At 38.4% G+C, this 16599-nt stretch overlaps 1 protein-coding gene across 1 annotated transcript; it reads right to left on the bottom strand.

Moving 5' to 3' along the window:
- Positions 1-6752: 6752 nt before the first annotated feature.
- On the bottom strand, positions 6753-7349 carry LOC140009817 (uncharacterized). Its single transcript, XM_072056147.1, has 2 exons — positions 7140-7349; positions 6753-6980 (listed from the first exon to the last, which is right to left on the bottom strand). Exons 1-2 carry the CDS (start codon positions 7347-7349, stop codon positions 6753-6755), a joined length of 438 nt encoding a protein of 145 aa, XP_071912248.1.
- Between the last annotated feature and the right edge of the window lie 9250 nt (positions 7350-16599).

The raw sequence follows: 16599 nt of genomic DNA, 5'->3' as shown, positions 1-16599 counted from the left end.
ATCATGTTTTTTGGTAATTTTTGAAAATTCGGCAAAATTCACTGAAAGCGAATTAGCCTTTGAAATTCGTAACACAATACAAGTTCCTAACAAAGTTTCAAACAGGATAAACGGAATGAAATTTGGAGTTTTGAGAATCAAGATATAGCAGTTCAAAGTCAATAACTTTCACCACTGGAACAGTGAAATTTCCAGATTTGACAAGCAATTTTTTTTTAGAACATCATTTGGGTATCGAAATAGTTTTAGAATTATACCAAATTTGGTACACTTAAACTTTCATATGAGAAATACTTGTCTATCAAATTTCATGTAAAAACTCACTTAGGAAAGTAGTTAACAAAACTACCAAAATTTAGGAAATTCTTAAAGCAATTCTGTCCTCTTGCTTTCGTTTCCTTTTTCAAACATTTTGCACCATGCAATCAGTCCCAATTCAGTTCATTTGTGAAACCAAGGTCTTATAAACATCTAATAAGCAATTGGTAGGTAGTTGACACCAAAATTTTTTTACAAAACATCCCAAACCAAACCTAACCATTCGGCTAACAAGAAGAGAAAGATTTCCAGATTTTCAGCTTTGTCACAGTTTGAAAATTGAATCATATCTCACTCATTACAACTTGAAATTGAAAATGGTTGGTGGCGTTGGAAACTAGATTCAAAACTCTACATTTCATTAGAACAAGTAGTTTTCAAAATTAGTTCACAAATGAGAGAAAATAGAGCCACAAGATGCAGCTTCTACCTTTCTCTCGAGCAGACCATCAGAACAGGACATCAAAGTTTGCTGACTCACTATGGCTCACTCAGTTCGAACTAGAGGGTGAATTTTATACCGTTGGAAATTTACAAATGTCTAGTTTCAAATGCCACAAACGGCACTTGATTTCAACATTTGTACAAAGAGTTATGTTCGATCGAAGGTACACTATTTGGACAGACATAACTCATTTCCAGATTTCTTCAAATTTCGAAATTTCAAGTTTTGCTCAACCAAATCAAATGATTTTGTTGATATTAGTCCCTAACTTTTGATATTTACAAAACAAATGGATGATACTAATATCTCTTCAAGATATACTTTCAGTTATGAAGTAAATTAGATTCAAAAATCAAGTGTAATTGAAAGAAACCAAGGTTGCTGAAAGCTGTCGGACGCCTGTGAAGACAGGATTGGATGTCCAATAATCATTGCGCAACTTCGGACGCATGAAGAACTCCATCACAGGACGTCCGAAGAAAATAAGGCATTTCCCCTTGCTCACTGACCTCGATCGGACGCAAGCATCGGACGTCCGATAGAATCCTTTAAACTCTTTGTCTACTATCGGACGGAAGTACCGGACATCCGATAGGATCCTTCAAACTCGACGAAAGCTGTCGAACGCTCACAAAAATAATACCGGACGTCCGATAGAATTGAAAAAAATTTCTCAAACTCACTGCCTGCTGTCGGACGCAAAAAACAAGAGTATCGGAAGTCCGACACTCCCAACGGCTAGTTGACTTTTCAGCTACTTTCTATCCGTTGGAAGCATTAATGAAGCACTTTTTGGTCTCCTATAAATAGAGCATGGTCAGAAATTTCAAATAGCTTTTACACACTGAAGATACAAAAGATCTAGAGCGATTTTAGTGAGAAAATACTCTTCAAGAAAGACTTGTAGTCTTGGTGGTGTGAAGTTCGTTGTAAGCTTTTCATTTGTGAGTAAATACTTCAATAGTGTAGCTCTGTGAGGGTTGTCCTGAGAGATAGTAAAACTTCCTAATTTGATCCAGTGGAGCTTCGGGCAAGGAGGAAGTGAACCTTCCTTTGTACACAAGATTGGTTGTATTTCATCAATTTGAAGAAACTTGTTCTATAAATTGATCTACAAGCTCAAAAGGAGTTTGGTTGTCAATTGGTTTGCAATTCTTCCCTTCTTATTTACTTATTGTTATCTTGTGATTTTTAAATTATTTATCTCTCCTACTCCTAAGCAATCTTACTTTTTTACTAATTGTTTCATTGTGTGGTCACCTAGAAAAAAGGGTAAATTTCATATTGAACAAAAAAGTGTCCATAACTTGATTAGTTTTTATAATCAACCTAATTCACTCCCTCTTAGGTTGTCTTCGGGCCTTTACAATTGGTATCAGAATTTAGTCTCCTAGAGATTAAGCTCAAGTGGCTTAGGAGTAAATATGACATCCAATAATGCTATATTTTTTGAAGGGCAATCTGTAATTAGACTTCCAATGTTTAATGGGTCAAATTATGTGAGTTGGAAAGAAAGAATGATTATCTTTTTGCAATCAATTGATATTGAGTTGTGGTTTATTGTTAATGAAGGTCTATATGATACCTCTGTTATAGATGAAAATACTCATAGATCTAGATCAAAAACAAGAAATGAGTTGACTGCTGAGGATAGAACTCATCTCACCTTAAATGCAAAATCCATGAATGTGTTATATTGTGCTTTATATTCAAATGAATCTATTAGAGTCAAGTGTTGCAAGTCAGCTAAAGATATTTGGGACAAACTGAAAGAAATTCATGAGGTAGTGAGAATGTAGAGAACAAAAGAATTTCATCTTAGTTACAAAATATGAGTCGTTTAAGATGGAATTTCATTAAGATATTGATAAAATGTATTGTAGATTCAATGATCTTATTAAGGATTTAGAGGTGCTAGAAAAGGAATACTCTTTGGGAGAGAAAAATAGAAAAATCTTGAATGCCTTGTCCAAGAATTGGCAGAGTAAGGTGACTGCTATTGAAGAGGCTAAAGATTTGAATTCTATGCCTATTGAATCTCTTATTAATACTCTAACCTTTTATGAGTTGAAACTTAAAACTAAGGTACAAGAAAAAGAAGATGCAAAGGTAAGAAGGAGCATTGCTCTAAAAGCATCTCAAAATGTAGATGATTCGATTTCATTGGATGGAGAAGATTTGGATGTTGATGACAATGATCTTGCTCTCATCATACAAAGTTTTAAGAGAATCCTCAACAAAAGGAGATTCACAAGAGCAGGACCTAGCAATTCAAATTCTAATTAATTCAACATTGCAAGAAACAAAGGAAAGCATGAGTCCAACAAAAAACAAGGTGACAAATGCTATGAATGTGGTCAACTTACACACTACATAAGTGAGTGTCCAATGAAGAAGAAGAAAGAAGAAAGAAAATCAAGATTCACCAACTTCCAATTCACATGGAATAAGTACAACTCCGATGGTGAAATTGAAGAGGAAAAAAAAATCTGCTCAATTGGCTTTTATGACCATTGAAGTTAATGAGGTAACAACTTCTAACCCTCAATTTGAAAGTGATGATGAAAGTGATGATGATCTTGAATCTTTCATTAAAAAGTTACATGATAGTTTAAAAGAATCTTATGCTAAAAATAAGGAATTAAAACACAAAATTATTTTTCTTTTTCAAGATAATACACGCCTTTTTCAAGAAAACAAGAAGCTGAAAACTGAAAATGATTTCTTGAAAAAGAATGAGATTGATTTACAAAATAAGCTTGATAGAAAAATAAAACTTTGTGAAATGTTCAAAAAGGAACAAAGTGATTTGAAAAGAAGAATGGATAATTTAAATGAATTGGAGCAACAAGACTATTTTCAAAGGAATGAATCAAAGACTCATCTTGGCACTTATGAAAAGAAGATAAATTTCGGTGCAAATGATTTTACTGTTTATAAGAGAAAACAAGTAAGATTTATTAAACCTGTTTATGCAAATAACTCGTTGGTTATGTGTAATTTTTGTTGTCAAAAAGGTCACATGAAAAGCAATTGTTATGTGAGGAAGAACATGAGAAGAGGCATGAAATGCATGTGGATAGTCAGACATGATGCTAACTCTCAAAGATCCAAAAATTATTGGGTACCAAATATTTGTTCTTGAACTCTTGAGTAGGTAAATTTGGTGAACATTATTAAGGAATCAAAGTGGTTCATAGGCAGTGAATGTTCAAGACACATGACCGGTGATCTATCACAGTTCATCAAAACTCAAGCCAAAGTCTTGTAGCAAGTGACATTTGGAGATGACATGAAAACTAAAACAATTGAAATAGGAGATATTGGTGAGATTGGTGAGATTCTTGTTCATAATATTCTTTTATAATTTTCTTTTGATATTTCTGATGCTTTGAACTGAGTTTTTCTTGATGGTTTTGGATATTACTGAATTTTTACGATGACAAAAAGGGGGAGAAAAGAATAATGCTGATCTAATGATGGTTTGCTTTGATAATTATTTTGATTGTTATTTTTCTGTTTGATATCAATTTTCTATTTTTTGGCTGATGATTGCTGAATGTTGGTATGTTGATGATTGCTGAATTCTGGTATCATTTCTCTGTTTTTGTTTGGAATATTGGATTCTCTATTATTGTTGCTGGATTATGGTTGCTAATTTTTACTCTCATCTTATGATGACAAAAAAGGGAAGAAATGAATGCTATATGTAAGGGGGAGTTATTATAAATTTGAAATTTTGAATGCAATGAGTAAGGGGGAGCTTATGCTCAATATTTTGTCTTTCTTCCATCCAATGTTTTGTCATCATCAAAAAGGGGAAGATTGTTGATCTTAGTCCCTAACTTTTGATGTTTACAATAAAAATGGATGATACTAATATCTCTTCAAGATATACTTTCAGTTATGAAGTAAAATCAGATTCAAAGATCAAGTGCAATTGAAAAAAACAAAAGTTGTTGAAAGCTGTCGGACGCTTGTGAAAACAGGATCGGACGTCCGATAATCATTGCGCAACTTCAGACGTATGAAGAACTCCATCATCGGACGTCCAAAGAAAATAAAGCATTCCCTCTAGCTCACTGACCTCGATCGGACGCAAGTATCGGACGTCCGATAGAATCCTTGAAACTCTTTGTCTACTATCAGACGGAAGTACCGAACGTCCGATAGGATCCTTCAAATTCGACGAAAGCTGTCGGACGCTCACAAAGACAATACCGGACGTCCAATAGAATTGAAGAAAATTTCTCAAACTCACTGCTTGCTGTCGAACACAAAAAACAGGAGTACCGGACGTCCGACACTCCCAACGGCTAGTTAATTCTTCAGCTACTTTCTATCCGTTAGAAGCATTAATGAAGCACTTTCTTGATCTCCTATAAATAGAGTATGGTCAGAAATTTCAAATAACTTTTGCACACTGAAGATACAAAAGATCTAGAGTGATTTTAGTGAGAAAAAACTCTTCAAGAAAGATTTGTAGTCTTGGTGGTGTGAAGTTTGTTGTAACCTTTTCATTTGTAAGTGAATATTTCAATAGTATAGTTCTGTGAGGGTTGTTCTGAGGGATAGTAAAACATCCTAATTTGACCGAGTGGAACTTGGGGAAAGGAGGAAATAAACCTTCTTTTGTACACAAGATTGGTTGTATTTCATCAATTTGAAGAACCTTGTTCTATAAATTGATCTACAAGTTCAAGAGAAGTTTGGCAATCAATTGGTTTGCAATTCTTCCCTTCTTATTTACTTATTGTTATCTTGTGATTTTTAAATTGCTTATCTCTTCTACTCCCAAACAATCTTACTTTTTTACTAATTGCTTCATTGTGTGGTCACCTAGAAAAGAGAGTAAATTTCATATTGAACAAAAAGGTGTCCATAACTTGATTAGTTTTTATAATCAACCTAATTCACCCCTCTCTTAGATTGTCTTCGGGCCTTTACAGATTTTTGGTATAAACTTTCTACACACAATATACCATATATATACATCAGTTTTATAGTCATTTGAATATCAAAAATTCGAAACATAGGCAATGCAATAATAGGACAGATTCGGCCAGCATCCATGCGCAATTTTCCTTCAATCTTTCCTTCATTTCTCATCATAATCTTTTCATCTACACATATAACAATCATATTCAAGCAATTACACCTCAAGCCCACTACCTATAAGTCACCTCAAGACCTCTACCTAAATATCAAAGCAAGATAAAGTGGGTTTCTCAAGTCCTCTACCTAGTTTCATGCTTAGGGTTCAAACCCTTGCAATTAAAACTCCAACTTTGAAGAAAATGAAAAGGTTCAAGGTTGATGAAGGTTACCTCTTAGCTTTTGAAGAAACCAGAAAATTTGACCAAAAATCTCCCAAGAAAACCCGCAAGAAGGTGTCCCCCTCCAAGATAAAGTTGTTCTCCAAATGGTAGGTAAGTTGGGTGGTGATTTGTGAAAGATTTGAAAGCCAAAATGGTGCAAGATGAAGTGGAGCTCTCTTTCTTCTTTCCCTTGCTGTTTCGGCCGAGCTATGGAGTGAGGAGAGAGGGAGGGTTTTGTGTTGTGAAGCTTGCTTTGGAAGCTTAAGGAATTTGTGGCAAAAAATCTTACAAAAGTCAACTAGGAATAGTATCGTACGCGGTGTCATACCACCGTTTTCTCTCTTGTTTGTTACATTTGTGCACTAATCCTCAAATGTAATTCCTTTAACACTATAATTATTCACTCTTAGTAGTCTAATATAAATTTCTTAAATCTCCACTTAGTCAATTTGACGCGAAATACGCGAACTTCCAATTCACGCGCAATAAGGCGAAATTTTAAAACGATTCACGTAACGATAATATAATTAACTACTACTAGGGCAATTAATTATAAAAATAATTATTTTAAGAATAAAACATGAGTCCTCACATCCTCTCCCCCTTAAGAAAATTTTGTCCTCGAAATTTATACCTTGATTCGGAAATAGATCTGGATATTTTCCTTAAATTTATTCTTCTACTTCCCAAGTTGCTTCCTTTAGTCCGTGGTTCTTCCATAGGACTTTCACCAATGGAATTTGCTTATTCCTCAATTCTTTCACCTTACGATCTAGAAGCTTTATCGGTCTCTCCTCATAAGTCAATGTCTCATCAATCTCAATATTCTCCGGTTGCAATACATGAGACGGATCTGGATGATATTTCTTGAGTATCGATACGTGAAAAATATTGTGGATCTGAAATAAACTTAGTGGCAATTCCAACTTATAAGCCACATTTCCTACACGTTGAAGAATCTTATATGGTCCTACAAATCTCGGTTGTAACTTCATTCCCTTTCCTGCGATCAAACTCGCTTTCAGAGGAGTAATCTTAAGAAAAACTTAGTCTCTAACCACAAACTCTAAATCCTTCCTTCTATTATCTGCATAGCTCTTCTGACGACTCTGTGCGGTTTGAATTATCTGGCGTATCAACTTCACCTTTTCTCGTGCCTCCTCAATCCAAGACACTGCAGTGGGGTCTAAAATCTTTCGTTCACCTATTTCATCCCAACAAATTGGAGATCTACAGTTTTGACCATAAAGCGCTTTATACGGAGCCATTTGAATGGATGAATGGAAACTGTTATTATAGGCAAACTCTACCAAAGTCAAATACTTACTCCAACTTTTTCCGAAATCCAAAATATAGGTTCTCAACATGTCCTCAAGAGTTTGAATCGTCCTCTCAGACTATCCATCAGTCTGTCGATGGTAAGTAGTACTAAAATTCAACTTAATCCCCAACACTTCTTGCATCTTTTGCCAGAACCGCGAGACAAATCTAGGGTCTCGATCGGACACAATGCTTACTGGAATTCCATGTAGCCTTATAATTTCATCCAAATATAGCTTTGCTAATTTTTCCAATGAGTACTTCATACTAATCGGCAGAAAGTGAGCCGATTTGGTTAACATATCCACTATTACTCAAATGGCATCAAAATCTCTTTGTGTTCTAGGTAATCCAAATACAAAATTCATGGTGATATTTTTCCATTTTCACTCGAGTATCTCTAAAGGTTGCAAAAGACCTAATGGTTTCTGATGTTCAGCCTTTAACCTGCTGGCAAATCAAGCAGGTCTGGACAAACTGAGCAATTTTCTTCTTCATACTATCCCACCAGTACAAACTCTTCAAGTTATGGTACATTTTATGATAGCATCATAGTACGTAGGCACGCCAACAACGGCTCGAGTGATCGAGGGGCCGAGAACAGCGTGCAAACTCCAAACGAGCCCATCACTAGGGCTCGTGCAAAGAGATTTCGTGCGCAACTCAATGTACTTGTACATGCCATACACAAGTCCTTTGAGAGATTCATACACTCCAGTAAAGGTGATCGAGATCCGGTATTGAGCATTGAAGCTATACCAGAGGTTTAGGGTTTTACCAAACCTCGTTTCCCATTTCAGTAGTTTCATTTATTTACGTGTTAGTTTGATTAGCTTGAATAATTGGCTAAGTGCATGTTGCACATAGAATCGCCAAGAATAGGATTGCTATTTTGTTCATCACTATATGTTAAGGTGGACTGCCTAGGAAGGAAAGCCCGCATGAAGCCCTATCTGTCGAGGGTTGAGGCCGTCGTTTCCTTTTCCGTTTCCTTCACTATTTAGGGCCTATACTAGTCGCACCTTTAGCTTTACTTTCCTTATCAGATTAGGTATTACTTGTATCCTATATAAGGGGTCATAATACATCAATAAAAGGGTAGACACTTTTATCATAAATCAAGTGAGATAATTTTCTCTATAACATTCGAGCATCCCTTGAACAACTTAGAGTTATACTCTAGTGTTCTTGTTGGCTTATCAATTCAAGAATCACACTTGAGTTGTGGCGCCTTCTACACTTGCCTGAGATTCGTTAATTCGTTTGATTACGGGTTGAGATAATATCAACAAATTTGTAGTCACGGGGATTAGAGGGGTCGTAGGGTTTTCGCTGCTACCTTCCTTGGTCGTCAATCACAAATCCAACAAGCGATCATGGGTCGCGAATCTTCGTCACCAACGAGATTCGTATCAGCTGGCATCAGAGCTAGTTGTTGGTAATATCGTTTCTTCCTCGTTTCGTGTCTGAATTTGTGTCTGTCTCGTTAGTTCAAAATCTGGTCGCACATTGTAATCTGTCTGCGAGACTCCATTGATTTCAATTTCTGGAAGTTCATTGTGTTGTGTTTGGTTTAGTTGTGTGTTGATTTCATCGTTTCTTAACAAAAAAAAAAATTCTGCTCGCTGTCTTCCCCCAAGTCGAGAAGTGCAGCTTTTGAAGTTTCCAAATTCTATTTGTGTTTCTTATTGAGTTGTGGGTGTTGCTAAATCTGTTCTTGACTTGTCCCTTAGTTGTTCATTATCTAGGAATGTAGTGGTACCTTGTTCTGGAATTTCGTAGGCAAACTTCACGATTTCTTGGAGTCCTTGAAAAGATTCTTGACGCTTTGAAATCTGGAAATTTGTGGCGATCTTCCTGGAGTTATTTGCTGGAAATTTTGTGTTAGGTTTACAACTCCTGATCGTTAAAGGTTGGCCTATACCTGGAGCTAAACCTTGACCCGTTTGGGAACCAAAACCTAGCCTACACGATTGCAAAAACCACCAACAATAGACCGCAACCAAACTCAGCCAGACCTGGGAAATTTTGGGTAACCACGCCTGTGTTCATCCGAAGTTGCTGTTGTACAAAAAAAATGAAACAAACACAGCAAGCAAATTTTGAAACAAAAGAGTCTTGAATACTGTTATTGAATTGGGGAACTCAAACAAGAAACTAGAGCTCGGTTGGGAATCAATTGCCGATTACATTGAGCCTAGTCTACATTCAAAAATTCTGATCGACAACTTCTTGAGATTCTTGAACCTTGAAAACCTATAGCTTGCGTTTCTTGAACAGTTTCTTATACTCTCCAGCATCTGTGAAGGGTTTTCGAGGAGTTCTTAAACTTTTCTTGGGAGGTTCTTGGGTAACCCGAAGGGGGAGAGCCCGTGGGGGGACTTGAGTGACATCGTGATTTTGCGACTCCATCCGGCTTGTTGTTCTTGCTTCTTGTGAGTTGAGCAGCTAGCGAGAGCCGATTTAATTCATCCAACACCCCAGCCTTTGTGCACTTCCAGGACACCTGGGAAGAGGGAACCATTCGGCTGAGCAACTAGAAAAGAAAAAGGAAACAGCCGCTGCCAGACTTCCAAATCCAACTAGTTTCTAAAACCAAAAAGGTTTCCAAAACAAGACCAAGTGGCCTTCCAAGTCACATTGTTCCCTATTTCGTAGCTGACCCTTGTCTAGAATTGCTCCTAGGTTGTATCCACACCTCTGCAAAAAGGAAAACCAGCACCTTGAGTCAGCTAAAACAAGAGTAACCTAACCAAGAAATCCAGCAAAGCAAAAGGACCATTTTCCTTGTCGGCCAGGACCTTCGAGCGTCAATCTTAATTTTTGTAGCTTTTGAGTCCATTCTTTTTTCAATTTTTATTCCTGAATATATTCTACCACTCTATTCTTAGTGTTCTAATTTTGTTTTTCAAGAAAATCTCCACTCTTACGAATCTCAAATTCTAGCGTGAACTTGTTTTTTTTAAGCTAAATTTGAGCACTTGAGGAATTCTAATTTCTTCAAGGTTTTGCAAGGGGCTATGAGAAAATTTTGGTGAGCTCATTAGAGTGATTTGAGTGACCATATACGAGTAGTATAAACTTAGGGAGTGAGGTGAAAAAAATAATAATAAGACAAACGCTTCTTTTCCTTTTTCCTTTTTCTTTGCTACTAACCCTTGCAGGTATACTCGAGACTCCATGTCTAGTGGAAACGAAGGAGTATCCCGCCCCATGAACTTTGACAAGATGATGGAGCAAATGGAAAGGTGTTTCCAACGCATGCTAGAACCAATTCAAGATGAGTTGCTGCAACTTCGGGTGTCTGGAACACCAAAAACTTTTAAGTCCACGTGAAGGCGAAAAGACGTGGAGGAGTCCGATGGTTCCAATCATGATGATGACAACGAGGAACCTCACATCAAAATAAAAATCCCTGAATTCAAAGGACGGTCCGATCCCGAGGCCTTTCTCGAATGGTTATCCAAGATCGAAATGGTCTTTGCTTGCCAAGACTACACCGAGGAGCAAAAGGTGCAATTGACAACCATGGAATTCACCGAGTACGCCGTGGTTTGGTGGGACCAAAGTAAGAAGTCAAGAAGGAGAAGCGGGCTACTCAAGCTCATTCCATGGCTCGAACTTCAAGCCATGATGCGCATCCGATTTGTTCCTGGACACTATACTAGGGATTTGTACCACCTATTACAAACCTTAGTCCAAGACAACTGGAGTGTGGATGAGTATCATAAGGAGATGGAGATCCTGATGCTTAGGGCGGATGTGCAAGAGAATCCCGAAGCCACCATGGCTAGATTTTTGAACGGGTTAAGATCCGATATTGCTAAACGAGTGGAACTTCAACACTATATGGAGTTGCATGAGCTTGTTGACAAGGCCATTAAAGTCAAACAACGGCTTAAGAGGAGGGGAACTACTCGGCTGAATTTGAGCAATACCACCTACTCCACCAACCGTTCGTTCCAACCAAGGAATGATTCTCGGCCTTCACCAACTGCTCCTACACCAAAGCCGAGATTCAAGAGAGGTAAGGTGGGCAGTTCTAATGGTAGGAAACCACCCTCTTCTATTCCAAAATTTGAGGAGCTTAGGGCACAAACTAGAGCTCGTGATATTTGATGCTTCAAATGCCAAGGTAGAGGCCATATCGCAAGCCAATACCCTAACCAAAGGACTATGATTATGCTGCAAAATGGCGAGATCGTGAGTGAAGATGAAGCCGAGTATGACGGCATGCTACCACTTGAAGGAGGTAGTGATGGTGAGTCGCCAAATGAAGAGGAATTTAATGCACCCGAGGGTCACTTTAGGACCGCATTGGTTGCAAGAAGAGCATTAACTACACGTGTTAAGGAGGAAGAGCTTCAACGGAAGAACATTTTCTACACCAGGTGCTTCTTCAACCAAGCACTTTGTAGTGTGATTATTAATAGTGGGAACTGTACAAATGTAACTAGTTCACTCATGGTGGACAACTTGAAACTGCCTACAAGGGATCACCCGCGACCCTACAAACTCCAATGGCTCAACAATTCTGGGGAGGTTCGAGTAACCAAACAGGTTCTTATATCCTTCCAAATTCATAAATATTCTGATGATGTATTATGTGACATAGTTCCTATACAGGCTAGTCATATTATACTAGGTATGCCGTGGCAGTTTGACAGGCAGGTAACTTTTGATGGCGTGACTAACAAGTACACATTCTTGTACAATAGTAAGGATGGCGTGACTAACAAGTATACCTTCTTGTACAATAGTAAGAAAGTCACCCTAACTCCCCTTTCCCCAAAACAAGTGCATGAAGACCAATTGAAATTGCAACAGGAGTATGAGAAGTATTGTGCAAAAAAGAAAGAAAATGTGAGCGCCAGGAGGAGAGGTAAAAGGCTATAGATAGCTCGGCAAGTGAGGTAAAATCCGAGGGAAAAACAAATGCTCCTGACAAAAGCCAAGAAAGTGAGGAAGTTAATGAGAGATGAGCAGCTTCTTCTTATGCTTGTTAGCAAAGAAGTAGCTCTGAATGTGCATGAACTTGATACTAACATACCTCTTGAGGTTGTCTCTTTTGCAGGAGTATGCTGACATCTTTCCCGAGGACGTGCCAAGTGGATTGCCACCACTTAGGGGCATTGAGCATCAGATTGATTTCGTCCCTGGAGTTTCATTGCCAAATTGATTAGCTTACAAGAGCAACCCGGAGGAGACTAAGGAGTTGCAAAGGCAAGTGGATGAGTTGCTTGGCAAAGGATGGGCACGTGAGAGTTTGAGCCCGTGTGCTGTCCCAATCATTTTAGTGTCCAAGAAAAATGGTACGTGGAGGATATGTACCGACTGTAGAGCTGTAAATGTCATCACGGTAAAGTATCGCCACCCTATACCTCGCTTAGATGATATGCCTGATGAGTTACATTGGGTTGTGTTCTTTACCAAAATTGATCTCAAAAGTGGGTACCATCAAATTAGGATTAAAGAGGGGGATGAATGAAAAACTGCCTTCAAAACTAAGTATGGATTGTATGAATGGTTAGTGATGCCTTTTGGGCTCACTAATGCACCTAGCACTTTCATGAGATTAATGAATCATGTGCTGCGTCCATTCTTGAAAAAATTTGTGGTAGTTTACTTTGATGATATCCTAATATATAGCAAGTCTTACGATGAACACCTTGAGCATATTAGGGCGGTTATGGATGTACTTCGACGAGAGAAGCTTTATGCCAATCTCAAGAAGTGCAATTTCTGCACTAATGAGTTTGTGTTTCTAGGGTTTGTTATAAGTGCGCAGGGAATGAAGGTGAATAATCGAAAGGTGAAAGCAATTCAAGAGTGGCCAACACCAAGTTCTGTGGGTGATGTTCAAAGTTTCCATGGACTTGTGGGTTTCTATAGGAGATTCGTGAGGGACTTTAACACCATTGCTGCACCCTTAACCGAATTGATGAAGAAGAATGAGAATTTTCGCTGGGGAGATTCTCAAGAAAAGGCTTTTACCGTTTTAAAGCACAAACTCACACACGCACCTGTACTTGCCTTACCTGATTTCTCTAAAACATTTCAGATCGATTGTGTTGCTTCAGGTATTGGAGTTGGAGCTGTGTTGAACCAAGGTGGACAACCTATTGCCTACTTTAGTGAGAAACTCAATGGGGCTGCACTGAATTACTCAACTTATGATAAAGAGTTGTATGCCTTCATTCGAGCACTACAAGTGTGGCAGCATTACTTAAGACCTAAGGAATTCGTGATACACACTGATCGTGAGTCCCTTAAGTACCTTAAGGCCCAACACAACTTGAGCAAGAAGCATGCAAGGTGAATTGCATTTGTGGAGTCCTTTCCGTACGTTATTAAATACAAGGCTGGTAAGTCCAATGTGGTCGCGGATGCACTCTCACGAAGGTACTCTCTAATCACTTCTTTAGATGCTAAGTTGTTGGGATTTGAGCTAATTAAAGAGCTCTATGCACAAGATAGTGACTTCGGTAAGTTATACATTTCTTGCAAACACACCAGGCAAGATAAGTTCTTCATTTCTAATGGTTACTTGTTCTGTACCAATCGGCTTTGCATCCCACATGGATCAATCCGTGAGCTTTTGGTAAGGGAATCCCATTCGTGTGGACTTATGGAGCACTTTGGGGTTAATAAAACTCTTGCCATGCTGCAGGAACATTTCTACTGGCCGCACATGAAGAGAAATGTTGCACGAGTGGTGGAGCGCTGCTTAGCATGTAAGAGAGCTAAATCCAAGGTACACCCTTATGGCCTTTACACCCCATTACCTATTTTTAGTGCACCATGAGTTGACATTTCTATGGATTTTATACTCGGGTTGCCTAGATCCAAGTTTAGCCATGACTCCATTTATGTCGTAGTTGATAGATTTTCTAAAATGGCACACTTCATTGCTTGTCACAATACGGATGATGCATCTCATATTGCTCACTTGTTTTTTAAAGAGATTGTGCGACTGCATGGCATTCCTAAGACCATTGTTTCTGATAGAGATGTCAAATTTCTCAACTATTTTTGGAAGACGCTCTGGTCTAAATTAGGCACCAAATTGCTATTCTCTACTGCTAGCTACCCCCAAACTGATGGTCAAACTGAGGTGGTGAATCGTACATTAGGTACCTTGTTGCGTGCCATCATAAAAAAGAACTTGAAAACATGGGAAGAATGTTTACCTCATGTTGAGTGTGCTTATAATAGGGCTGTCCATTCTACTACTGATTTCTCTCCATTTGAATTTGTTTATGGTTTTAATCCGCTAACACCTCTTGATCTAGTGTCATTACCTAGTAATGAGCATGCACACTTGGATGGTAAGAAACGTGCAAATTTTGTTAAGCAACTTCATGAGAAAGTCAGGGTCGACATTGAGAGGAGAACTGCTCAATATGTCAAGCAAGCTAACAAAGGTCGCCAAAAGCTGACTTTCGAACCTGACGATTGGGTGTGGTTGCACATGCGCAAGGAACGTTTCCCTATGCAAAGGTGAAATAAACTACAACCACGGGGTGATGGACCTTTTTAAGTGTTGGAGTGCATCAATGACAACGCTTAAAAACTTGATCTTCCAGGTGAGTATGGAGTTAGTGCTACATTTAATGTCTCTGACCTAGCCCCTTTTGATGCAGATGAAGCTTTTGATTTAAGGGCAAATCCTTCTCAACAGGAGGGGAATGATAGCATCATAGTACGTGGGCACGCCAACAATGGCTCGAGTGATCGAGAGGTCAAGGACCGTGTGCAAGCTCCAAACGGGCCCATCACTAGGGCTCGTGCAAAGAGATTTCGTGAGCAATTCAATGTACTTGTACAGACCATACACAAGTCCTTTGAGGGATTCATACATTCCAGTGAAGGTGATCGAGATCCGGTATTGAGCATTGAAACTATACCAGAGGTTTAGGGTTTTGCCAAACCTCATTTCCCATTTCAATAGTTTTATTTATTTACGTGTTAGTTTGATTAGCTTGAATAATTGGTTAAGTGCATGTTGCACATAGAATCGCCAAGAGTAGGATTGCTATTTTGTTCATCACTATATGTTAAGGTGGGCTGCCTAGGAAGGAAAGCCCGCATGAAGCCCTATCCGTCGAGGGTTGAGTCCGTCGTTTCCTTTTCCGTTTCCTTCACTAGTTAGGGCCCATACTAGCCGCACCTTTAGCTTTACTTTCCTTATCAGATTAGGTATTACTTGTACCCTATATAAGCGGTCATAATACATCAATAAAAGGGTAGACACTTTTATCATAAATCAAGTGAGATAATTTTCTCTATAGCTTTCAAGCATCCCTTGAACAACTTAGAGTTTTACTCTAGTGTTCTTGTTGGCTTATCAATTCAAGAATCACACTTGAGTTGTGGCGCATTCTACACTTGCCTGAGGTTCGCTAATTCGTTTGATTACGGGTTGAGATAATATCAACAAGTTCGTAGTCACGGGAATTAGAGGAGTCGTAGGGTTTCCGCTGCTACCTTCCTTGGTCGTCAATCACAAATCCAACAAGCGATCTTGGGTCACGAATCTTCGTCACCAACGAGATTCGTATAATTTTATTCCCTCCACGATGTACCGTATACTTAGATCGGTGTGCTTTCTCCAAAATTTTTTTCTTAAGCCCTTCGTCCTTTGGCATTACTATTCGATTCTGAAACCGTAATACACCATTCATCCCCAAATTAAAATCCGACTTTTTTCCCTTATTCACTTTTTCCAACCACCTTTGCACTTCAACGTCCTTTTCCTGAGTTTTCTTGATACGTTCCAACAAAGTGGATTTCACTATAATATTTCCAAGGATCACTTTTCTTGATTTAAGTCGAGAATTCCAATAACTAACCTCCTCCAACAAGTGCAATTCTTTAATCATCAATCCTGCCACTTGCACTTGATGACTTAAAATATCAGCCACTACATTGAATTTTCCTAGATGGTACTTTATCGTGCAATCATAGCCTTCCAAGAATTCCATCCACCTACGTTGTCTCAAATTTAACTCCTTTTGAGAAAATAAATACTTAAATTTCTTGTGGTCTGTAAAAACCTCAAACGTCACTCCATGTAGGTAATGCCTCCATTTCTTTAATGTAAACACCACAGCCACTAACTCCAAGTCATGAGTTGGGTAATTTCTCTCGTGCGATTTTAATTTCCTAGAGGCATACGCTATCACCTTATCATTTTGC

The sequence above is a fragment of the Coffea arabica genome, chromosome 6e, assembly GCF_036785885.1.
Source record: "Coffea arabica cultivar ET-39 chromosome 6e, Coffea Arabica ET-39 HiFi, whole genome shotgun sequence".
Lineage (NCBI taxonomy): Eukaryota > Viridiplantae > Streptophyta > Magnoliopsida > Gentianales > Rubiaceae > Coffea > Coffea arabica.
Note: the sequence above shows the minus strand (reverse complement) of the source record. Positions and strands in the feature narration are given on the sequence as shown.

Coding starts and splice junctions, on each gene's coding strand:
- LOC140009817 (XM_072056147.1), bottom strand. CDS start 7,349: ATGGCTCCGTATAAAGCGCTTTATGGTCAAAACTGTAGATCTCCAATT. Junction 6,981..7,139: donor GGAAGGATTTAGAGTTTGTG/GTTAGAGACTAA, acceptor AGTTTATTTCAG/ATCCACAATATTTTTCACGT.